Genomic DNA, 26,214 nt, shown 5'->3' on the forward strand with positions numbered 1-26,214 from the left:
GTTCATCCAGCTCTACAACCTTTTTATCTGGTCATTTTGTTTAATTGCTTTTTCTGCGAACTTGTGTGCAGTTTGATTACTGCATTGCCTACGTCACAACAGTCATTTCTAAGATTGTGAAATGTGCTATGTAAAGATCTGTCTTTCTCTTCTTATTTCCTCCTCCCTCTACAAGAAAGAAGTTAGCTCCATCACACGATCAGCATCCTATCTATATGGTGATGGGTGAATGTCAATTCAGTGTAGTTTTTTTTTAAAAGCTTTTCCTTCTTGAGTCTTAATAGAAAAATTGATTGATTGTAATTTCATCTGTTTTGTGGAACTTCATCTTCCCTTGGGAACCAGATTCTGTTGTTAAAACACCAAATATGATATAACGCCTTGATTTTAAAGGATTCCTTTCTTGAGTTATACTTTTTTTTTTGTGGTTTGTGCAGATGGCAAGGATTAAAAACAGTACTTCTGTCATTTTGCACATGCAATTAAATCTCGCAAAGCCTCCCAGAGTCAAACGAGTGTAATGCAGAAGGTATTCTTGAAACATCTTTAGCAGGAAGTATACTTAATTGAATTATTACATTACATAACTGTGATTCTTGCATATGGACATGTTTACCAGCACTTATCAGTATTTCTCTGTCGCTTGTCTTGCCGTTTTAGTACTTTGAATATACTGATGAGAGGCACTCCAGTGCTTGGCAGATAATTGCCTTGAAGTGAGACCATAACAGGAAATGATTTGAACTTTGAACAGAACTCCCTATTTGTAAAATGGAGTGGAGGAAATTGTTAGTTAAGTCAGTCCACTACAGTACTTTTCAGCCATTAATTTTAAAGCAGGGTATGGATTGCCTCTGCTGTACTTTGCAATGTAGGGTTATGTTGCTTCATTTGTGATCTTTCGGTAAGATTAATGATTTAGATTAATTTTGCACATTGGAGACCATGTTTTGGACATAATATTAATGTAGGAGCTGTAGATTCTCTAGATTCTGCAGATTAACTTTAGATTCACTAAATGCGTATATTTAACTTAGCTGAGCATATGAATATCCAGTATGAACCAAATTTTGTGCTACAGTACTTAAGTTTGGGATAATCTTGCTTTCACGACAGTATTTGCTGCAAACAACTAAATTGCAGAACTTGATGTTCATTTAAAGTAGCAATTCATGTTATAGGTTGACTTTTAACTGGAAGTCTTTCAGTAGCTTTAAAGAGAATAAAATGAAAAGTGGGGAAATTTTTCAAGAAGATTGGAAGCCATATTTAACTCCCTTTAGGCTTCATCCGGGATAGAAACCAGAATGTGGACGTAGCAATCTGAGTGGTGAATTTGCCCGTAAGGTTCCACTTCTTTTTCTAAAAACTGGATCAGATGTCCAGAAGATGAGGCATTCTGCGGATTTAATTGTTTTGAGTAGATCTAAAGTACTTGCGTTAATAGCTTGAATGGTTTTGGCAGAAGAGAATACAAAAGGCAGTATGCATTAGAGCACAAGTAGACCATTGAGCCTGCTCCCCCATTCTTTAAGTTTAAGACTGATTTGATTTGTTCCACATTCCCGCCTACCCCTGAGTGATACTGGCAATTATAAAGTAAGCATTTTTAGTTTTTGGTGTTTGGGAAATTGTTGTAAATTTTTGTCTTTACAATTCAAGTTACACATTTAAGCTTTGTCTCCTTGTATGCAAATTAAGATACTGTAAACACATGGGGCCATGTATTGGAATCTTCTCTCCGTGCAGTACTTCAGTTGAATAAGTGTTTGAGAGTTATTTGAGATGCCGTTCCAATTCACTTTATTTTTGTTTTAGAAATTTTGTAACTTTTTTTGTCCAACTAAAAACTGTTTGTAATTTCTCAATGCAGTGTTACAGGAATGCTGCACTGTTCAGAGGTGCTCTACAGAGTCATAGAACGATACTGCAAGGAAACAGACGCTTTGGTGCAACTCGTCCATGTTGACCAGATATCCGAAATTAATCTAGTCCCATTTGGCCCATATCCCTCAAACCTTCCTATTCAGGTGCCTTTTAAATGTTGTAATTGTACCAACCTCCACCACTTCCTCTTATTTCAAATGAGAAGTTAAACCATGCTCTCATGCGCTCTCCTTATCGAGTGAATGTAAAATATTATTGACATTTTGATGGAGAGCAGAAGAGTATTCCATACCTTTAGCACAGTGTCTTGGCCAGCTTTTATAGATCTTTCAACCAATTTAAAACTGATTAGTTGGTCACTTTTTCACCCTGTTTGTGGGACAGTACTGTGCAGAAACTGGCTGCGTCCTTTCTACAGTGCATTAGTTACCTTTCAAAGATACTTTCATAAAGTGGTTTGGAATGTCATGGGTGTCATGATGTCATAAAGATGTAAATGTGAGCTTGGTGCAGTAGTCCCACCCTCTGACCCAGCGGTCCAGGTTCAAGTCCTGCCTGCGCCAGAGTTATGGCGTGACCTATCTGAACAGGTTGATTTAAAAGATCTATAAATGAAAGCCTTTCTTTCAAAAATGCCATGCTAAAATTAATTGCTGTGTGCGCAAGTTGGCTTTGATGATTTGTCCTATGAAATTTCTCTTGCCTGCATGGCCTGGCATTTTGAGTTCCAATGTTGCTTTCCAGCTTATATTTGAAATAACAATTATTATTCATTGTTCGAATTTGTCTCTGAAATTAGGTCTCTGCATTTATCAATACTGTAGCTTTTAATCATAGTTAATATTCTGTGGTATCCAATCATTCTGATAAACAGAAGTCATGCTTACTCAGCAACCTTTTAAGGGGAGCATAAGCCAAAAGAATTACTGATGTTAGAACAAAATGGTGATGCAAACAGTTATGCTGTGACCAGAAACTTCTAGGTTGGCTACAGAGTAACATCTCAGCAGTAGAACAAGGCAAGTCATTTCATATCTACATGAAATCATTTTTTATGTAGTTTTGTTTCCTAAAAAGGATTTACTTGAAAAAGACATTTCGGAAATATTCTTGATGTGAAACTTGTCACAGGAATACCTCCGATATGTTGCACTGAAATAAGCAGTCACTTTAATTTGTTAACTCAACACTATTGCATACTTGAACACATGAAGTAGAATCAGGAGTAGATCATTTGGTCCATTGAGCTAGCTATGCTGTTCAATATGATCATGGTTGATTTTTGGGCTTCAACTCCACTTTCCTGTCCATGTCCCATATCCTTTGATTTTCTAAGCAAAAAACAAAAAATTGTCGATCCCAGCCTTCAGCAATGGTGACTTCCCAATCCATTGAGTAAAGAAATTTCTCTTCATTTCAGTCCTAAGTATTTAATGTTTTTTTATCCTGAGGTTGTGCTCCTGTAGGTTTCGATTCCGCTGTTAGGGGAAACAATCTCTTGGCATCTAAACTGTTAAGCCCTTTCAGAATCATGTACATTTTCAATGAGATTGATTGATTATTTCTTTTTGTTGTTCTTCTGAAGTCCAGAGTTGGCCCAATTTGTTCAGCCTCTTATCATAGGACAACCCCCTCAACACCAGGACTAATGTGGTGAATGTTTGCAATACTTTTTCCACTGCAGATTTATTTTAAATGTGGAGACCAGACTGCATGCACTGCTGCAGACGTAGTCTCGCTTCTCTCCAGTTTGTTGTTCTAATTTTTGTTTTGCCTGTTGCCTTTATCAGATGTGTTTTCAGCAACTTCGCTGTTTTTAGATTGCACTTGAGTGGCCACCTGAAAAAAAAATTGCACAACCTGCAACAACCCCAAACTAAAACTGCAGGATTTGTTTATGGCAATGATGGAGGAGACGTTTCTTTAAAACGGGGACATCTTGGGTTGTGTGAAAGTATGCCCCAGATCGTTCACAGAATTGTGGTGTTAGTACACAGATGTTTGTAGCTACTAGAGCATGCATGCTGACTTTGTGACATGCCCATTCTTGGTCTGTATTATTTACAAATACTTAGTTGTTCACCTGATTAACCTTGTGACCTGGGTAGACAGAGCACATGCAATTAAAATGGCAGAAGAAGGAAATAATTTGTATAGTGACTTTCACATCTTCAGAACGTTCCAAAGTGCTTCACAGCCAATGAAAAACTTTTTTTAAAAATATAGTCACTGCAGGAGATCTGGTGGTTCAGTGGTGGGCTTGATTAATGCTCTGAGTAACAAAAACCAGCCATTGCTGGTGAAACTCTGTAGTTCTGGCAGCATCTGTAGGAAGAAGAGCGCAAGAGTCACTGGACTTGATGGACTTGAAACATTTTAATCTTTTTTTCAATCCCACAGATGCTGCCAGACCTGCTGAGTTTCACCAGCAATTTCTTTCTTTGTTTCAGGTCTGTAACATCCACTGTCTTTTGGTTTACGCAGTCCTGAGGACTTGTGTTTGAATTCAATCAAGGCCAATGGTGAAATTTGAATTCAATAAAATCTGGATTTAAAAGCTAGTCTACTGGTGACCATTTAACTACTGTCATTAAAAACCCATCTAAATCTACCCTTCCTTTTCTAGGGAAGGAAATCTGCCAATCTCAACTGGTTTACTCTGGACCTCAGTAATTTTGGTTGACTCTGATCTGAATTGCTGTCTTGACTGCCCTACAGAGTAATTGGAGATGGGCAACAAGTAGTGGCATTGCTAATAACCCCAACATCCCATACAGAATAAAGAAGGAAAGGAAATGGCAATTTGTACAAAACCAGATCCTACAGACTATGGGATAAATGGCCAGATGTGTTGGTTAGGTATTGACCAAGACACTAGGGGAGAAATTCGTTACTCTTCAAAGGTATCACCGAGCTTTGTGTCCCCTTGAGAGTGTATTGGTCCTTGGTTTAGTATCATTTGACAGTGCAATGCTCATTCATTACTGAATTCTAGAGTGTTAGAGAATGAGATGTGAACACGGAAGCAGTATTGGAAATAGTAGTCAGAGACAAGAAATGTGAACCCTGAACCAAAGTGGCTTCCCTGGGTGTTCTGGGTATCCTGATTATTATTCACTGCTGAAACATTGATGGTAACCAAAGCAGCCTTTGCATTATGCTGAACATTTTTTTTTCCTCCTATGAAGGTTGACTGAAATGTTAAAAGTACTATAGTGCATCCTTGAATCAAATTATCACAATACACCTTCCTTAAGACAGAAGGTAACAAGAACATTTTGATTCTAAATTTTATTTCACTATATGTACTGTTCCTAGCAAGCAGTTTAATTTTCCAGGAAAAAACAAGTACTGCCTTTACCAGAGACTTCATACCCCCAAATTCATGATTATCAAGTGGAAAATATTATGAAGAGATCTGCTAATGCTAATAAAGGGGAAAGCCAAGTTTCAAGTCAACTCTGAGGCTGTACGTGGTCTACACCAGCAGCACAGAACTTGCTCAGCCAATCAGCCATCTCTCATTTCGATATACTCAATCTTCCTTCCATGGAAGTTCATAAAATGATTGTTCAAACCCTTGATGAAGATTTGTTTCCTAGAATTGCTGTTTTTACTTAGTTTAAAATAAAAAAAAAATTGCCAATGTTTTCCAAATAATTGTGTCAGTGATTACATTTTCCATTAATGGCTGTCATTTCACACTGTTGTCCCCTTACCCCTTACCACTCAAAACCCCACCTTTTCAAGCACTGGTGGGCCTTTGTGTTCCATGAATTTTTAAAAATCATTTTCTAATGTGTAGTTTTTTTAATCATCATCTTCTATGTTTTCTAATATTAATTGGAATCAGTATTGACTAGTTACATAAAGTTTTATATAAAAATTTCTAACAGAAGCAGTCTGTGTTGACCCCAACTGGTCTGCACCCCACCAGTCTCCTTCCATTTCATTCGCATAATTGTCATCTTTCGGTGTATTTTTTTTCTATCCCTATATTTTCTTGTGTGCATTTGAGTTTCATTTGGAAAGCATTTAAAGTATTTAACTCCACTACTTCCTGTAGTAGCAAGTTTCACATTCTATTCATTCTTCTTTTAAAAATAAAGTTCTTTAAATTTTCCCTTTGGATTTATTGGTTCAGTAACTATCTTGAACTTTTAGCAAATTCAGAATTGGAAGCGGATGTCCTGACCGGCAATATTCTCTCCACGTATCTACCGAGACCTCCTGGGCATCCTCCAAGGTTTTTTGGTCTAAAAAATGGGGAAAGAAACAATTTTTCAACCTTTCTGAATAGCAATACTATCCAACTTGTATTACCATTTTTGAAAATTTTTATTGTATTTTTCTCCAGTGCCATTTTTAATCTAATGTGCATACATAGACAATGCACAACACGTAACTTCAGGGTCCTATATAGCTGTACAATTAACATCATTAATTTTGCATTTTAATCCCCTAGAAATAAATCCCAGTGTGGTTAGCGTTTTAAATGCCCGTTTGTGATTTTACTTTTAATTTGTTCTTTTTGGTTTCCCATTTACTGAGGGATAAGTTGTGTTTTTTTTTGTTTTTGTTATCAAACTACATCCCCTCAACATTGTCGCTAAAATTTATTTACTAATTAAATGTGTAGTCTGCAACCTTTTTCTAATGTTTTGTATTATGTTGCATTCTTCTTCCATTTCTTCCACCCCCCTACCCCACCAGCCCATTGATACTGTCACCCGTTCCCAAAGTGCTGATCCTCACACTTTCTATGTTTCCACTATCTGACTATCCTTTTTTATCCCTACATTTTACTTTTTTTTTCTTTTATGGCTATTTGCTGTCCAGTTACTATTTGGATTCTGATTCCACGTACCTTTTAACCTTTTGTTCTTGGCCTATGATTTGCAGCTTACCAAAAGAGAGCCTTTTAAAAAAAACTATTTGAAGTTTAAGGCTAAAATGAGTGAGTAATTCTGTTCTCTGAAATTTAAAGTTTTGACAAAATAAAATTTAGAATGATTTTCAGATGAATTTTCTGGTGAAAAATTAAAAATAATGTTTTAACTGTCTTCCTTTTTTATTACAATTAGTTCTGCAATCAGTTAGTCTATTTTAGAATAGCCAAAATGCTGTCAGTGGCTGTGGTGAGAAGTAGAGATATTTTCTCATCTTTGCAGTTGATGAGATTTTTCACTTTTTTTAAAATTGCAGATTGAATGAATATGTAGAAATGGGAATAGGCTATTCAATACCTATGCCTGTGTTGTGATAGTCCAATTCTGGTTAATCTGTGCCTCAGTTGTTTACCCACCTTTTGCTCCACGTATGTTGGTATTCTTGCCCAACAAAATTATTTTCCTTTTTTTTTTTTATTTTTTGAAACAATTGAACCAGAATATATTGGCAAAAGAATTCCAGACTTGCAATGCTGACCTCCTGATTTCGGTCTGCCATGCATTTTAGTATGGTACTCCCTCATTCTCGTCTAGGGTAGTTGCAGAGAAGCTATAAAATCCCCATATAATTTCCAAGAGTTTATTCCAACATCTCAAACCATCAAACCTGAGTGAAAAATCAAGCTATGCAGCCTGTCTTTATCACTTAACCCATGGAAATCAATGTATCGTTCTGGTGAATCCTGTCTTTCATCTCAGACTGATGTACTATTTCTGAGGTGTAGTGCCTAAAATTGAATGCTGCTCTCCAAATGAGTTTTGAGCACATGTTAGCTCAACCCCAAATGAGATCATGATCAACATTCTTTTGGACTTTTTTTCCCACTTTTGTAGTGGTGCATTAGTTGTTGATCTGTATACATGGGGTCCTAAATCCCTTTCCCCTTCTGCAATTCCTGCTCTATCTTCGTTTAGGAAACTATTCTAATCTGTTTCTCTGATCCAAAATGTATTTCTTTACATTGAACACTATTTGCTGTAGTTTTGCCCACTCACTTTTTTTTTCCTTTTAACTTTCTAGTTTGGTCTGAAAAGAAAATGCCATGCATTGAGAGACATGCTATTTTATTTTTTTTTAAATGTTGCTAATTATTTAGAAGCTTACTTCAATTCCAGTAGAGAAGTCTAAAGAACCAGTTGAGTATAACTTTGATCCTTTTCAGAAGTAAAATCTGCTTTCTTTTTAAGTACACAGTTTAATTTCTATAAACTTTATCCATCATAGCCTTTTAAATTAATTTTCTTAACCAACATTCTTTCAGACATACCTTTTTATGGAACGTAGAAATAGCTTGAAGATTGGTGTCTGCAGCAAACAATATTTTTGGGCAGGTTAATACAATTGTTGTACTGCCTTTTCTTTATCATAGTCTATGACATGCAGCCATATAGATTGGCAAAGCCATCCAGATTATTACATATCTAAGTAATTGGATCGAAATAGAAGCTGATTCTTATCTTGGCTTTAGAAGCTGTCGAGTTATATTCACGAACATATAAGCAAGGAAGAAGAGTAGGTATGTGGCCCTTTTGAGCCTGCACTGCTATTCAGTAAGATCATGGTTGATCTGATTTTTAACCCCCAGTTCTAAATTTGGTAATCAACAATCTACTTCTGCCTTAAAAATATCTAAAGATTCTGGATCCTCTGTCTTTTGAGAAACGGAATTCCAATGACACTCCACCTGGAGATTATAAACGTTACCTTTTGTCTCAAATGGGTGACCATTCTTTCTTCTTCTCTTTAAAACTATGACCCCTAGTTCTAGACTCATCACACAAGAAAATCTCCTTTCCATATCACCTGGTGAAGTCACCTTGTATGTTTTAATTCTGACTTTTTTTTTAATTCACTGCCTATAGGACTAGCCTGTCTAGCCTTTCCTTTTATGAGGTAATCTGCTCATTCCCAGTATTAGTCTAGTAAACCTTCTCTGAGCTGCTAATGCATGTATTGTTCTGTAAATACACTGACCCATTCTGTACACAGTAGCCCAGATGAGGTCTCACCAATGCCCTGTTTAACTGAAGCATAACCTCCCTTCTCTTGCATCAGTTTTTCTTGCAATAGAACAGAACATTCTATTCACTTTCCTGGTTACATGTATAATGAGCTGATATGAAATATACACGATTTGGGCACCTCTGGTTCAGCCAACTAAGTTTTTAGTAAGAGTGGCGGTGTCTGTGTATGCTGCTTGTACCCAAGAGACTGATAGAGATTTCATTTATTGTGAAGTTGATGTCAACTCAGTCCAAAATCTGAAAGTCTGCATTCAATTTCATCATATGGCCATTTTATACCACCATTCAATCTTATAGCTTGTAACTTATATTGGAGCTTGGTTAGTTTAGATGGCTATTGTGTGGCATTGAATTACACTGCTTCTGTTCATTCCTGGTACTGACTGTAGTAGATTTTTGGAGCCTGTAACCTCCATCATGCTTCATGATGAGATTGTGCATGAGTCATGATTAGCAATCCTCTGACCATGATCCTATGTAGAAATTGTGGAAGTTCTGTCTTGTAGAAATGACCCTAGTTGTGTGTTCCATTGCAATTTATATGTAATCTACAGCATGGAAACAGTTTAACTGGTCTGAGCTAGTGTTTCCTGAAAAATATCTAGGCTCTTCTTCCAAGTTCTACCTTCTAATTGGAATCTTCCTGGGGCGGTGGCAGCAGGGATGGGAATGGAAACTTTTTGAGAGTGGGGAAAATGATGAGTTGTATTCAGAAACCCAAGTGGCAATTCAACCCTTGTGGAATTCCACAGCCATAGGTGACTCTCGTGTGTGTGTGTGTCCATGCGTGCCTAAGAAAGAATAGGCACCATGTTGGTTAGAACAGAGCAAATTAGCTTTGACGCCAACTATTTGGACCCAGGAATACAAATCCTTGCATTTATACAGCTATTCATGTGGCTAGAACACCATCTCCAAAGCATTTCCAAGTTTTTTTTTGGGTAGTACTGATACTGTTGTTTATACAGATGCATGGAATTATGAATTATATTGCTGCACAGAAGCTGGTCCAGTGGGTAGTACCATGAGTAGCAGAAGTGCCTGGAGGAGGATACTTTTAATGGCTGTTTTGGTTCCGCATGCCATTTCTTTCTGGTTCTGACATGCAATCCACCCATTTGAACCAGTATCCAGGGTTGCTTAGCAGTGATAAGTATTCTGGAGGTGGTGGAAAGAACACACTAACTTAAATAGTAAGTATATTTCAGCCATTGCTATGTGTTTTTTTTTCCAGCTTTTGTTTTGTATGGTTTTATGTCCTCATGAGCTTTTGAGCCAAAAGCTCAAGATTTTTCCTCCCCCAGTGTCTGTACTGGCTTGAATAGGTTTTTTGGTGGAAGTGTCCCTTACTCTGATATGTCTGGAATCTAGAGGAATGCAGATTAGGCTGTACAAGCGCCCCCTGTTCACACTGGGGGTAAATGCTTTATTTTAGCAGAAAAGATAAAGTTGCAGTAGTAGATTCCAATGATGACACTAAAATAATGGGCTACATTCTGTAAGTTTTAAAACACTTTGCGGTGTAAACCACGAGTTATTTTCTTTTTATTAAAAGACAACACTGAAATCAATTTTGAATACTTCCTTTAAAAAATGCCACTGATTTGTCGAGGCAAAATGGCTAACAGGCTTTGGGCCCAAAGTATAAAAACCAGTTAATGTGTTTGAACCTTTTTTGTGTTAGGAATGCTTTGCAGGGACTAGATGGGGATGACTTCTGGCAGCTGTCCAGTAAATATGTTTGCTTGGAAATCTGTGGTGTGAAGAGTTATTTTGTTTTAAATTGCATACTTGTTTTACGTGGTTTCTGAATTTTCAGTCAGTCAACTTGTTTGTCTGTAGAGTGATCAGTTTGTACTGTCTACAGGGTAACAAATATGAAGAAAATTTTAAATCTGTTGGAAGGTTTTGTTTGCGTATTTCTGAAGTACAAAGTCAAATGGCAAAATCTTGCAAAAAAGAAAGGAAATGTTCCAAGTTTTTACTCTGAAAATTAACTGTGTAAGTTGAGCAACCAGTGATGTTTTTCTACAATGCTAACAATATTTTTGTGATACTTCTGGATTTTGTTTGCTGTTCCAACTTCTATTTCTATGTAACCAGCTGAAAATGTTGCTTTGTATGTACTAAATAGTGCATTCATTTAACAATTTTGTTTGCTACTTTTTTTTTAACCTTGCGCTGTACTTGGCTTGAATTGCTAATTCCCTTGTGTGCAGAGAATACATTTGCACGATGATTCAATATCTAAGTTCTTCAATTCAGAATCTTTTGTCAGACAAATTTGTTGCCAAGGAACACACTTTTTATAGATGTGAACAAATTAATATTTTCTATAACAAGTGACTTATGAAGTGGTTGGAAAGCCTTTTTAAAATCCAAGTTTGGCCCAAATATTTCTAACTATGCTATTGTGGGGAAATTGGAAGCTTTTTTTTTGAAACTAAAGATTGTTTCAAGATAGGACTTCTAGGCTTGAGTATTAGACCAGCATGCAAGAATGCTATTCTGTACCCCATTGCTATAATATGATCCCAACTTGCGAAGTTTTAAAAATATTTAATGTTTGGTATCATTCACCTGGCCACTTGAAATATTCCACGCAATATTAGGTTGCCTCTGGAAACCACCTCTTACTGTCCAGTTGAGAAGAGCAACTGGAGAATTCCTTTGTTTCTGCCAGCTGATAGGATCTTTTTATTTGCTGCCTTCAGTGCTGCCTGGCCTTCGATTATTGATTGTCGTGCCATTGTAATGTCATGATTAATGACCTCATGAATAGAGAATCTACAGAAACCTGTGTGATCACCACCGTATACTGATGCTTTGACGCACTAAGCTATTGTGTCACCCACATTTTTCAAAGACATTACATCCGTTAACTGCATTCATTGTGTTTTCTGAGAACTGTCTAAGCCTTTAAACCAGAAACCTTTTTATTATTGTCAAGCAGCAAATCTGTGCCTGAACAAATGATACTTCTCATTTATATGCAGTAAAAGTATTGGCAACTATCTTAGCCAGTGCTGTGTGACAAATACATTATTCATTCACCAGAAAAGTATGAATAATTGCAAGGTAAAACCAGATAATTGGATATGTGGGAGCAGAACTGAGCATACAGGTTACCAGAAAGTCTAAGGATAATTTTCCAGTCTGTATTAAATTTTGTTATTCCCTCCATGTTTCCACACAGAGGTCCCACTCAAAATCCAAATGCAAGTTTTACTTTACAATTTTTAGTGAATTTACAAATTAAGATCTCAAATGTCTGCAGTTTTTAAAAAATAAAAATCTCCTTATTGTTGGAATGGTATGTATTTAAGAGAATTGATTTTTGTCCTTCATTGCTCTTAACTGTAATTTTCACTTTTTACAGTGATGGCTGCCATACGCAAAAAACTGGTTATAGTTGGTGATGGTGCCTGTGGGAAAACATGTCTACTCATCGTCTTCAGTAAAGATCAGTTTCCTGAGGTGTATGTTCCAACGGTTTTTGAAAATTATGTAGCAGATATTGAAGTAGATGGAAAACAGGTTTGTAATAAATGATTACGGTTCTGTTGTTTGTATAATAAACAGTATCATTTGCAAGATTTTAGTTGCCATATTGTATTACCTGGCATTCCCTGTAAGGCCTAAATCTGTGTACCTTTCCTCATACTGATAGTTAAATCTCAGTTGGGTGGACTTTGGAAGGAGCTAGTCGTTGAAACGTTGAAGGAAGTGCTACCAAAGTTATTTTCACCAGAACTACTTGTGTAAATCTACATCACCTACTTGGGAACAAGGGGAGAATAAATACCTCTTTTTCGCCTCGTGTAAGACATAAGATATGGAGCAGAATTGGGCCATTTGGTGCATCGATCATAGTTGATATGTTTCTCGACTGCATTCCCCTGCTTTCTCCCTGTAATCCTTGATCCCCTTACTAATAAAGAATGTATTTATCTCTTGTCTTAAATACACTCAATTACTTAGCCTCCACAGCCTTCTGTGACAATGACGCTGGTCTGACACTTTTCTACTTGCGGAAACATCTTGTCCTCATCCACTATATCCAGGCCAGTTGATATTTAAGTTGCAATGAGATTCTGTTCCCTTCCTGCATCTGCCCGCACACTAATTCTATTGAGTACAGACCCAGGAGTCTTTCTCCTCTCTCTAGGCCACATGTCCCTTTCTGTCCCTCCCAATGTTCCAAATGTAGTCTGGCCAGAGCCTTATGCAGCCTTAGCAGTAGATCTCTCTTGTTTTCTGCTCACCTCAAAATGAATGCTAACATTCCATTTGCTGCCTTAACTGCCAACTGAATCTGCATGTTAACCATGCGAGAATCCTGAATTAGCACTTCTAAATCCCCTTATGTGCTTCAGATTTGAAAAGCTTCTTCCCGTTTGGAAAATAATCCACACCTCTTCTTCCTACCAAAGTGCATAACCTCAGACTTTTCCCACATTTTATTCCATCTGCCACTCCTTTGCCTCTTCTCCTAGCCTGTCCAAGTCCTTCTGCCTCCCCACTTCGTCAACACTACCTGTCCTTCCACATATCTTTGTCATTTCCAAGCTTAGCAACAGTGCCCTTGGTTTCTTCATCCAGATCATGATATATAATGTGAATAGGTATGATCCCAACACTGACCCTTGCAGAACTCCGAGTCACTGGCTGCCATCCTGAAAAGGGCACTTCATCCTTGAATCTGTCAGTCAGCCAATCCTCTGTCTGTTCCAGTACCTTGCCCCTAACACAGTGGGTTCTTATTTAGTAGCCTCCTGTGCGGCACCTTGTCAAAGGCCTTCTGAAAAATAGATCACAGCCACTGACTCTCCTTTGTCTAACTTGCTGGCAAGTTAGACATTGCCTCCAAAGAATCCTAAGGTATGACCTTTCCTTGGCTAAGCCATGCTGACTCAGCCCTATGTCACTATGCACTTCCAAGTGCTTTTGCAACCTCATCTTTAACAATGGACTGTTAAAATCTTGCAGCAACCAAGGCCAAGAATCTGGCCTATTATTTCCTATCTTCTGCCTCCCTCTCTCCCCTTTTAAACAGGGGTTATTGCACTAGGCATTTTGCGGTCCTTTGAGACCCTCCCTGACTCCAATGATTCAGGTGGTGAAGTCATATTTTATAATTCTTGTTTTTTTTTTTTTTTTTGCACAAATGTTACTTTTTTTGAGCTAGTAGCTGTGATATTTTCCTCCCCTTCATATATCTTTGTTGAGTAGCAGAATGAATGATTCCGGAATCAATGTCAAGATTACTTGGACTTGTAAACAACTTTCAGCACAGAAATGGGCCTTCCAATTCAGTTGATCTTTTTATGCTGTGCTCGGGTCTCCTCCCAAGCCTCTTCATCCGTCCCTATCAACATATATTTCTATCCTTTTGTACCTCCAAGTTTATTTACTGTTTAAATGCATTTCTGCTATTTGCCTCAGTTATTTTCTCTGTGGCAGCATGTTTCACATTGTAACCATGCTCTGCTAAAAAGCATTTCTCTTTTATTCCCTATTGGATGTATTTGTGATCATTGTGCATTTGTGATCTGTAGTTTTGTGATGGAAATATGAAGTTGGTGGGTTGAGGCACACTAAGGGAATCTGTAACATTTCTGTGCTTTATCTGATTTGAGAAGTCTATCCGAACCAGTGTAAACAGGAACTGTATTGCACCCTTCAGTTATCAACCTCCTTGCTGAGCTTAATTTTTGAACAATCTCCACTAACTTGTAGCTCAGTAACTTATTTTGAATGGCTAACAATGTTCACACTTGCTTTTATCTCTGGAAAATTGTGTTTCGCAGACACTTTAGAAAGATTACTCTTATATGAGAAACCAAAGGGCGGCATGGTGGCTCAATGGTTAGCACTGCTGCCTCACAGTGCCAGGGACCCGGGTTCGATTCCAGCCTTGGGTGACTGTCTGTGTGGAGTTTGCACATTCTCCCCGTGTCTGCGTGGGTTTCCTCCAGGTGCTCCGGTTTCCTCCCACAGTCCAAAGATGTGCAGATTAGGTGAATTGGCCATGCTAAATTGCCCATAGGGATGTGTAGATTAGGTGGGTTATAGTGGGATGCTTTTGAGGGTCGGCGTGGACTTGTTGGGCCGAATGGCCTGTTTCCACAGCGTAGGGATTCTGTTCTATTCTAATAAGGTATGTTTCCTTGAGGAGGGTAAAACATTTAAAACAGTTTGACCATCAGTCCAGCATATGCAGTAGCTCATGAAGGGAGGGCAGGAGAGAGACAGTTTTAATTAATTCCACATTTAATATTCTGAAAATTGATTATTTTGTTCCCTAGGTCGAACTGGCACTTTGGGACACAGCAGGACAGGAAGATTATGATCGACTTAGGCCTCTCTCCTATCCAGATACAGATGTTATTCTAATGTGTTTTTCTATTGATAGCCCTGACAGTTTAGGTAAGAATTTACGTCATGCACTAGGTTGTATGTGTGTTTAATCTTAGTCCTTACTATAGGTTAAAGATTGATTGATTTGATACGTCATTCTGGTTTGTTTATGTAGAAATTTGTGCCCTTTTTTTAATGAAGGGTAATAATTTTAATGCTAATACAAAACATTAAGCCTGTCGAATAAAAATTGATGCTATTATGTTTCTACATATAAGCTTTTTAATGATAAGCATTGTATACTTGAGAAGCACCCAACTTGCCACTTTGAACTTTGAGAGGTCTGTTTCCAGGTTTCCTCATTCATTAGTTGGTAATCTTACAGATATTACAAAATAATGTACTAACTCAAAGCTTGTCTTAGACATACCGCAGTTTTTGTGCAATGTCACAGTTTAATCCTGTTGCTGTGTTTCATGCAGAGGTCTTTTTTAGTTATTCTCTTCAGCTTCTTTAGCTATGGCTGTTTAGTAATACTGTTGGTTTTGACTTTTTATTTTGCTGTTGTCCAAAACCTTGTTGGGAATCTTCGTATCTTGGCATTTGTCTGGGAATTAGAAGCTGCCTTAATAATTATACAGAAGAGGCCCTATGGGCCATGAAATCTGCATTGACAAAAACTACTCTTAAAATGTACATTAGTCCTGTTTTGTAGCACTTGGCCATAATCTTGAACATTAGGACATTTCAAATACCTTTTCTAAAGGTTGTGAGCTTTCCTGCCTCAACTCCAGCTAGTGCATTCTAGATTCCCACCACCTCCTGAGTTGGGGGGCGGGGGAACTTTCCTCAAATCCCCTCTAAACCTACCTTTCACCTTTTTTAAGATGATGTCCCCTTTTTATTCATCTCTCAACTAGGGGGAGCAGCTGATTTGTATCCACTCTGTCCATGACCCTCAAATCTTTACACTTCAAGTTCCCCCTCAGCCTTCTCCGCTTTAAAGAAACAATCTGAGCTGATACAGCTTCTCTTCATAACTAAACTACTGCATCCCAGGCGATCCTGCTGAATCTCCTTAGCACCCACTCCCATGCAATTACATCCTTCCTGTAGTGTGGTGACCAGAACTGGCCACAGCTGTAATACTGTACAGTAATAACAAGGAAACAGGTCTTTAGGTTACAGAAGTATATAGACCAATTGATTGTTCAGATAGGCAGATCAGTGGCAGATGAAATTTAACCCTGATAAGTGTGAGGTGATGCACTTTGGAAGAAGTCACAAGACCAGGGAGTATTCAGTGAAGCTCAGAAATTGAGTAATCTTGGACTGCTTGTGCACAGATCCCTGAAAGCTGCAGGACAGGTTATTCAGTAATCAAGAAGGCTTACAGTTGTAGCATAGATCATTACAGGAGGGAGGTTATGTTGGAGCTGTACAAAACTTGAATGTTTTCATGTTATCCAAAAGCTTGCTAATCATCCCCACGTTTTAAGCCCACCAAAACCTCCCACTCCTTATGTGAAACTGCTCAAGACCTTCTGTCCTACTTCCCAAATTCCCTTCTCCTTCTATTGAAGCATTCATTTACCACCCTACTATAGTCTTCCAGCTTCACACATCTTGTCTGCATGGTCCCTGATGGGGCCCTAGTCTTGCCCCTGGTTATCCTGTTCCCCTTGATATACTTAAAATGTCTTGGGATTCTACCTAATCTTACTCACCATTGTTTTATTTAAAGTACACCTTTTTTCTCCCAGTTGCTTTCTTAAGCGCCCCCACACACTCTATACTCCATTGGGTCTTCGTCATTTGCTCCTTTTGTACATCTTTAAAGCTTTTTTTCCTTTCTCATCCAGTCTTGAATATTTCTAGACAACCAGTTCTGTACTTGTTGCTCCAGTATTTCACCCCAAAGGGGTGATTCTGTCCCCTTTTGGTCACATCCTGCCTTATTTTAATAAAATGTGCCTTCCCTAATCCAAAACTGCTTTTTTTTTTACAGGCAGTCTTTTTCTTGTTTCATAACAAACTTGACGAATAATATTGTGGTCTCTGTCAGTAAAATGTTCTCCCCACTGTCACCTTGAACACCACCTGTCTTTATTCGCTAGAATTGAGTCCAGCACTGTCTTCCCTTGTTGGACCTTCTACACGTCGAATTAAAAAAAACTGACCTGCGTACACTTCCAGGGTCAATAATCGGAGGATACAGATTTCAGAAAGATTGTAGGAGCAGAAGTAGACATTCAACCCACTAAGTCTGCTCCACTATTCATTGAGATCATAGCTGATCTGATTCACTCTCAGCTTCGTTTTCTGCCTTTTCCCATAACCCTAGATTCCCTTACTGATTCAAGGTCTATCTCAACCTTGCATATACTTAATGACCCAGTCTCGACTGCTCTCTGCAGTAAAAATTCCAAAATTCCACTACCACTGAGAATAAATTCCTCCTCCTTAGCTCTGTTTTCAATAAGTGACCTTTTTAGTCTGAGATTATGCCCTCTGGCCCTGGACACTCTGACAAGGGGGAACTGCCTTTTCACATCTTTGCTGTCACATCCTTGAAGAACCTTTTTTGTATGTTACGATAAGGTCACCTCTGGTTCTTCTGTGTTGCAATGAGTGCAGGCTCAACCAACTCAAACTGTCATAAGACAGTCCCTCTATTTTTTTGTTATAAGCCTGGTAAACTTCCTCTGGACTGCCTGCAATGTCAATGCATCTTTCTTAGGTAAAGAGTTCAAAACTGTTTACTGTATACCAGTTGTTGCAGACTAGTGACTTGTATTGTTTTAGAAAATCCTCCATACTTTGTTACTCCATTTCCTTTTGAAATAAATTCCATTTGCCTACTCTAATACCCACTGAACACTTCACGATTCATGGATGAGGACTCCTACATTCCTGTTTTGTAGCTTTTTTCAGTCTTTCTCCATTTCAATAACGCTTAGCACCTCCTGTTTTTACCAACAAAGTGCATAACCTCACATTTTCCAAAACTGTATTCCATCTACCAAATTTTTGCCCATTCTAACCTGTCTATAACTCTCTACAGACTCTTTGTATCATCCTCGACACTTGCCTTCCCACCTATTTTTGTCATCTTTAAACATCAATAGTGCATTCACTTTCTTCATCCATGTCATTTATATTGTAAATAAGTGTGACCCCAGTACTGACCCCTGTGTTACTCCACTTGAAAAAGATTGTCATTCTGAAAATTGGCTAACCAATTGGTAGCATCAATAGAGGATTGTCATTGTACTACCTCCAATACCATGGATTCTTATCCTAAGTAACCTAATGTACAGTACCCTGTCAAGTGCCACCTGATAATCTAAATCTATTGCAGCCACTGGTTGTCTGTTACCATTCTGCTTGTTACCATCTCAAATAATTCTACTAAATTTATCAGGGAATATTTCCAATTTATGAAGCCATGCTACCTCTGCTTGATCATATTATGCATTTCTCAATTCTGATATCTATTCTTTGTAATAAGCTCTAACATCATTCTGTAGGTACCTGCTTTGTGTCCTTTTTTTAAATTGCCAACATAACACCTTTAGTTTACAATCTCCAGGGCTTTTACAAAATCTAAGAAGTAATCTTCCACCATTTCTGTAGCAACTTCCTTTAATATCCTATTATGTATTCCACCAGATCCAGGGGCCGTATTGGTCTTTATTAGTTTCCCTAGACATTTTTTCTAGTGAGAGTTGTTTATTTCCTTTTCCTGCTTTTTCTCCTTGGATACTTAGTAATTTTGGAATGCCACAAAGTGTATTCCACCGTGAAGACTAATGTAAAGTATTAATTCAATTACTCTACCATTAACTGCCACCCAATTATTGTTTCCCAGAGTTATTCTGTAAGGGGCCTGTGTTCATTTTAGATTCTCTCTCTTCCTTTTTATATATTTAAAGCTCTTGCTGTCTATCTTGATATTACTTGTAAGTTTACCCTTGAAGTTTATTGTCTCCTTGTTTGTGATTTTTTTTTTTGGTTACCTTTTTTATTGGTGTTTAAAACTTTCTCAATCCTCTGTCTTACCACTAATCTTTGCGACGTTGTTGGGTTTTTTCAATTTGATGCGTTCTTTGACTCCCCTGGTTAACCATGGATAAATAAATGCCCTAACTCTTGCAAAAAAAATGTACAAAGGAAAATAATGGGGCTAAAGGCCAGTAAATCCCCTGGGTCTGATGCATTGCTTCCTTTGATGTTAAAAGAAGTAAGTACAGAGATGTTGAATGCACTGGCAGTAGTCTTCCAAGAATCTTTCCGATTCTGGAAAATTCCAAAAGGATTGGAAAACTGCCATTGTAACACCCTTCTCCAAAAGGAGGGAAACAAAAAAAGGCAACTACATGCTAATTGGCTTAACATCTGTATTAGGAAAAAGTGAGTCTGTTATGAAGGTTAGTATTTAGTTAGAGCATTTAGTTAGATGTATCAAGCAGAGTCAGCATGGCTTCACAAAGGCAAAATCATGCTTTGACAAATTAATTACACTTTTTTTTGAGGAGGTTACAAGCAGGATAGTTGAGGGGGAGCCAGTAGATCTGATAATCATGTTTCAAAATCCAAATTTAATGAAGTCTGCACAGTGATACTTATGATTGCTGATGGTGTTGAGGAAAATATATCAATATGAATAGAGGATTAGCTAATCAAATACAGAGTTGGGATAAGGGGTACGTTTTCAGAATGACCACTTGTAACTAGTGAACTGCCACAGATCAGTGCTGGGACCACAATTATTTACAATATATACTCATGACTTGGATGAGGGAAGTGAAATGACGATCATCAAATTTCCACAAAAGTAGGTGGGAAGGCAAGTGGTGAGAATGACCTGTCTACAGTAGGCTATAGACCACTTAAGTGAGTGGGCAACAATTTGGCAGATGGACTATAGCATGAGAAAATATGAGATTGTATACTTTGGCAGGAACAATAAAGAAACTGTTATTTAGATTGGGAGAGACTGCTGAAAGCTGCACCACACAGGGATTTGGGGGTCCTAGTGCATGAATCTCCAAACCAGTAAACAAGTTCAGTGGGTAATCAGGAAGTTAAATGGACTGTTGGCCTTCCTTTCAAAGGAGATGGAGTGTAAAGATAAAAAGGTATAGGAAAAAGACTAGCTAAGACTAGACAAAGTAATCAGATCATACCTAGAATTGTGAACGGTGTGGGCCTCTACTCGTCTTAAGGACCGCAATAGTGCAGAGAAGATTGACTGACTGAGTTGATCCTGGGTACGTAGGAATCCTCGTATGAAGAAAGATTCAGTAGTTTGGGCTTGGGCTTGTTGTCGTTTTAGAAGAATGAGAGGTAAAAGACAGTTAGTCACCATAGTCTTACCAGACCATAGAGACGACAGGTGGTGATTTAACCTAAAGGATCAACTTACCACCCTGTCAAGTGAGGACAGTTTGAAAAGGAGAATCCTTCATAGTAAGGGTAGTTCTGAGGAAGGGTCACCGGACCTGAAACGTTAACTCTGTTTTCTCCTCCACAGATGCTGCCAGACCTGAGCTTTTCCAGCAACTTTTTTTTGTTCCTGTTTTTAATCCTTCATAGTAACTTCAGCCAATGCTGAAATTTGAACCCACACTTCTGGCATCACTCTGCATTGCAAACCAGTTGCCCATCCAACAGCTATACCATAGATATGAAAAAGTATTCCCTTTTGGGAATATCTAGGATTAGGGCAAGTTCTCGGTGAGAGATTACCCATTTAGGACAGAGGTGAGGAGGAATTTCTTGAGGATGCTGAATCTGAAATCCCTTACTGCAAAGGGCTATCACGACTGGTTTATTGAGTGAGTGCATTCCAGGCTGAGACAAACCTTTTTAACCAGTAAGGGGATCAAGAGTTAAGCAAATAACAGGGAAGTGGAATTGAGGATTATCAGATCAGCCAAGATCTCATTGGCAGAGCAGACTTGATGATCTGAATGGCCTAGCTCTAGTTCTGCTTCTACATTTTATGGCCTCTGAAACTGTTGGCACAGACTTGATGGACAGTGGTCCCTTCCTTTGCTGAGATTTAATGTTATAAAGAAAAATGTACCTGTTTTTAACATTTCTTTTTCTCTTCAAATTAGAAAATATCCCTGAGAAATGGACCCCAGAAGTGAAACACTTTTGCCCTAGTGTGCCAATTATCCTTGTCGGGAACAAAAAAGATCTGAGGAATGATGAGCACACACGGAGAGAATTGGCAAAGATGAAGCAGGTTTGTAGAGGATCGTAGGGGGAAAAATTCAGTATCAGCCTTCACAAGCAATGAATTGAATTCCATCAGCCTGTTAATGATGGGGTGGGAAGGCTAGAAAAGTGGCACAGAGAAGCATTTGGATGGAAGCTTAATTCCTTTATTTTTAAGCCACTTCCTGCTTCTGCAAATATTTTGTCTGCGTCAGGTGGCCCTGCTTCTATGTGGGGAGACCACCAGTTTGTGTTTGGGGTCACAGGCTCCTTGATGGACTCTCCAGCACTCTCCGAGACTCTCTGTAATCATACTGTCAGTGTCAGTGTCAGTGCTCCACATGGGCCCCTGGCTGAATCTGAACTTCCTTTAATTTTTTGAGGGTGCCTTCTTGCCTGTAATACAGTGTAAGCACTGGTGACTGATAGCAGGGACGCTGTTGAATTGCCTGCCCTCTGATTTGAAGTAGTATTTGAGTGCAGGACTACCATCCTTAATTAGATGGCAGCACTGCAGTATCATGTTGTGTTGCCTCAGGTTTCCACCACTGGCCAAAGTGGGATCATGAACTGCTTTTCAGCTATGGTGGTGAGAATTGACCATTTGCCAGTAAAATTCATCTCAGTGATTTGATGCTTCTGTTGTAATAAATCATGTGGTCTTTCCTTTAGTCACGAGGTTCTTCTCGTACCCTGTATTTTGAAAATTTGAAAGTTTGTTTTTGCAGGAACGACAAAAAAAGCAGAGTGTTACTTAATGACTGCAGTTCTAGGTACAGATGGATTTGGGTGCTCTACTGCATGAATCATAAAAAGTAGTCTGCATGTATAGGAAGAACAAGAAGGCTACTGAGATCCTATCCTTTAAGAGAAATTGAATGTCAGTATGGATGTAAACAGAAGAATATTAGTGAGACCACATCTTGACTAGTGTGCACCTTTTTAAAGGAAGGATGTAAATGCATTGAAAGCAGTTGAGGCAGCTTAATAGATCGCCTGGAATGACTGGGCATTTTTAAGATGATAGCCATGTTTCTGTTGGAGTTTAGGAGTGACTGGATTGAAGTGTAGAAAGGTCTTGAATGATCTTGACACGATGAACTTGGAACAGCTATTTCCTCTTCTGGATCAACTCAGAACCCTTTACAGTTAGGGTTGCCCTTTTAAGATGGGGGTAACTTTTTTTTTCTTTTCAGGGTTGTGGAACTTTGGAATTCTCTGCCTCGTAAGGTGGTGGAAGCAGCACCATTAACTTTTTTTTTTCCTTTAAGCAACAGATGGATCAATTTTTGCCAGGAAGGGAATCGAAAGTTATTGGAGTAGTTAGCAACGTGTACTTCTGCTAAAGCAAAAAAAAACAGATGAGCTATGATCACGTGACATAGTAGAGCAAAGTTGAGGAAACTGAATGGACTTTTGCTTCTATTTCATACGTACAATATTCTCTGCAAAGAATTGGGAATGCTGGAGATCTGAAACAAACAGAAGTTGGTGGAGAAACTCAGCAGATCTGGCAGCATCTATTGGGAAGAAAGCAGAGTTAATGTTTTGAGTCCAATGACACTATCAGAGCTGTTACAAGATAGGAAAAAGTGGTATTCAAGCCAAAGATATCTCCAATGGGATGCCACAACCAGACATGTTCTCCACCAACCCCCCCCCCAAAAAAAAACACCATTCCAGGGCCCTGGACGTGCACAGACAAAAAAGGCTGTTTCACCTGGAAAGTGTTAGCTTTGTATGCAGTCAGTTATTCCCCCCCATGCAATTTGGGAATGTGATTGGGAATAGTAGAACTATTTTTCTGTAGGTTTGGATAGGGATTATACATTGTTGTATAATTTTTTAAAGTAGTCCTCTGTCTCATTCATACAGGAACCTGTAAAACCTGAAGAAGGAAAAGAGATGGTCACCAAGATTTGTGCATATGGGTATATGGAATGCTCAGCAAAAACTAAAGATGGAGTGAGAGAAGTTTTTGAAATGGCTACACGGGCTGCCTTGCAAGCTAAGCGTCCAAGGCACAAGGCCTTTTGCAGTGTTCTATAAAGCAAAAATGCAAACTAAGTGCGTCCTACCACACATATTACAGTCACTTGATTTCTAAAGAAAGTCTTGAATTGATGTTTGTTAAATCTAGTATGATAGTGTCTTGATTATATCGGCCTCTCATTTATCTGTAATGCTGTTCCTGACTATTCCGTTTGCTATCGATATTTAAAAGCCAATCAAGGTTTTATTTCCTAGCTCATTGGTGTGCTGATGTATAGCTATGGTCAATTTTACAATATGCATGTATGCACCTAAACTTTGGTTTGCCATTATTGTAAGTTTCTTTTTGTCCTATCTACTTTACATGATCAACAGGTGCAGCCTTACTGGTAGGAAATGGCACTCCGTCAGCCTGTATTGCTTAACATAGAACCAAACCAAGAAGTCAATTTGGCGCCATTGTTTATAGATGTAGTTTAATTCAACTTTTGTATAATTGGATTTCATAACGCTAATACTGTAGCCTCCACTGAAATTTTTAAGTGTATTGAAAAAAAATAAAAGTTGAATTCCTTTGTATAAAAGCTTGGTAACTTTCTGAAATGGATAACTGATCTAAACCAAATCGGGCTCTAACATACTTATGTACAATGTGGAGATTTATATCAGGGAAGGGTTAAGATTTGGGGAAAGGCGGGAGTTCTCTCTTTGATCTTGGACACCTTGCTGATTAAATACGAATTACTGTTCAGTTTGAGGAGTAAAGCTGGCCAGCAGCTCAGTAAACGGATTGGCATGGTCAACCACACCATGCGTTCAATGCCTTCTATTTATCATATTAGTATATGTACTGCCTGCCTTTATGATTTTGTTTTTAACATTGGAGTTGTATCTGAGGTTCTGAATGTACCTCACTTGCAGTTTAATAGGTGTGTTTTTTGTTGTTTTTTTTGGCTGTATCAGTAAATAGTTACCAGCAATACTAATAGCAAAATAAAAGCCGGTTTTTTTTAAAAAAAAAAACCGAGTCTATTCTTTACACTTTCTATAAGTCTGTGGGTGTGTTCTTAACCAAGTCACTGTGCCTTTTTTTCCTTTGTCGTGTTCAAATAATTCTTAACCCTGAAACATAAGGAGAATATGGAGTTGGTTGCTCTTGGGCCAACAGTTCAAGAAGGTTGCTCACCACCACCTTGAGGGCAATTAGGATGGGCAACAAATGCTAGTCTGGCCAGCAGCACACGTGCCCCATGAACTTGAGTAAAGAAAAATCCTTCTTTATTATCTTTGACCCATGCAACTTTTAAGGCACTTTTTTTTTTATACCCCCTTCTTTGACCACACTTGGTCACCTATGCTAATTGTGTCCTTTGGTTCAATACCAGTTTTCACATGAAGTGCCTGAGAATGTTTTGCTACATTCATGAATGCAAGTTGAATTTGAATGTTGCATCACTGCTGGAAGGTAGTCAGCTTCTCTGGCCTCTAGGAGTTCACATCTGAAAAGACAAAAAAAACCATTGCTGCATGGTATTCAATGTATAAGAAATATTGTCTAACATTTCAGACAGGACCCAGTCCTTTTTAATCATGCTGTATTTCCCATTCTAGGAAACTTCTCTACTGCCAATTTAGAGATATAGCTACAACTTTGCTGCATGATCCTGCTATTGTGTAGTAATGGTGAATAATCCAAAATCCACAACGTAATCATTGCAATGTCTAAATTTCAGTAAAACCTGTAATGCCTGTTACCTTTTTGGAAGGTATTCTGCTGAGATATGGGGCAGGATGTTTCTTGGGTTTCTGAATGCCACTGTCGGGCTAAAATTTGACCTGTTTTCCACTCTGTAAGCATATTTCAAATTGTGACTTTCCCTGATACTATTTCTTAATGGCCACAGGGCAGGCTAACTGTCCACTTTAAGGACAGCAGATGGGTTATTAAAGTTGGAGAGTCAATCAGAAGGTTTCAATGAAAGTAAGGGACAGACACTTCAGTATAGACTTGGCCTTGCCAATTTTTAAAATTCAAAATCAAAAGCAATCTTTTTCAAGCCAGCTACAACCGCTCTTGCCCTCTGAAGCAAGATTGGTCTAAGTACTGCCCCCGGTCCACCCCCAAGGCATCATCTCGAGGTACCTAACTCTGACTCCCATTGCCTCCAAGGGCCTCAAATCCTGCTCGGCTTGAGTTTAAAATAGCCTCTGATGGCCAATCAATTTCCTGCCAAATGTGAGTCTCCCCTGCCCATTCTGGCTCCACAGCAATGGCCAGTGGGCAGGATGGAGCCATGGAACTGGCATACAGACTGGTGGTGTTATTTCTGGCACCCATCCACCTCCGATCCTGATCACAAGCCTGATCCTGACCCCAGCAGGTTCTATAAATCAAACACCTGAGGTACAGGTTTGAGGTTGTAGGTTGTTCAATCAGAGTGCTGCTTTCCGGAATTTGGTATTGTGGTTATAAGGGATAGAATGAAATTCAAACTTTCCACTGTTCTAACACTTTTTTTTTATTTTTAGTTTAAAAACCACAACAAGACTTATGGTACTTGTTCTTTAGTTATCCTGTCTCATTCAAACTGGAGAAATTTTTGTTGTTTTGAAAGAAACTGGAGGAGGGAATCTGGGCTAACTAAATTCACTTTCTTCATTTGAATTAATTGGTGATTTGATTTCTAAACACTAAATTCTAATTTTTAATCTACAAAATAATTTTAAAATAAATCAGGCCATAAACTGGGTCTAATTGATGCAGATATTGGGC

General features: G+C 38.5%; 1 protein-coding gene across 6 annotated transcripts in view; it reads left to right on the forward strand.

The window, feature by feature from the left end:
• Nucleotides 1-24,487, forward strand: part of LOC109911121 (transforming protein RhoA) — an 82,879-nt gene extending 58,392 nt beyond the window's left edge. For 5 of the 6 annotated variants that reach the window (XM_048606495.1, XM_048606498.1, XM_048606499.1 and 2 more), the window contains 4 exons: nucleotides 12,241-12,398; nucleotides 15,170-15,290; nucleotides 21,347-21,477; nucleotides 23,325-24,487. In XM_048606495.1, coding sequence (XP_048462452.1) covers nucleotides 12,243-12,398; nucleotides 15,170-15,290; nucleotides 21,347-21,477; nucleotides 23,325-23,498 — 582 coding nt within the window. In that variant the 5' untranslated portion in view covers nucleotides 12,241-12,242 and the 3' untranslated portion in view covers nucleotides 23,499-24,487. Of the gene's footprint in view, nucleotides 1-10,035; nucleotides 10,055-12,240; nucleotides 12,399-15,169; nucleotides 15,291-21,346; nucleotides 21,478-23,324 lie in introns of those variants that run through there. The other variant, XM_048606494.1, reaches the window with a different exon arrangement.
• The last annotated feature ends 1,727 nt before the right edge of the window (nucleotides 24,488-26,214 follow it).

The sequence above is a fragment of the Rhincodon typus genome, chromosome 16 (genome assembly GCF_021869965.1).
Source record: "Rhincodon typus isolate 14 chromosome 16, sRhiTyp1.1, whole genome shotgun sequence".
Taxonomy (NCBI): Eukaryota; Metazoa; Chordata; class Chondrichthyes; order Orectolobiformes; family Rhincodontidae; genus Rhincodon; species Rhincodon typus.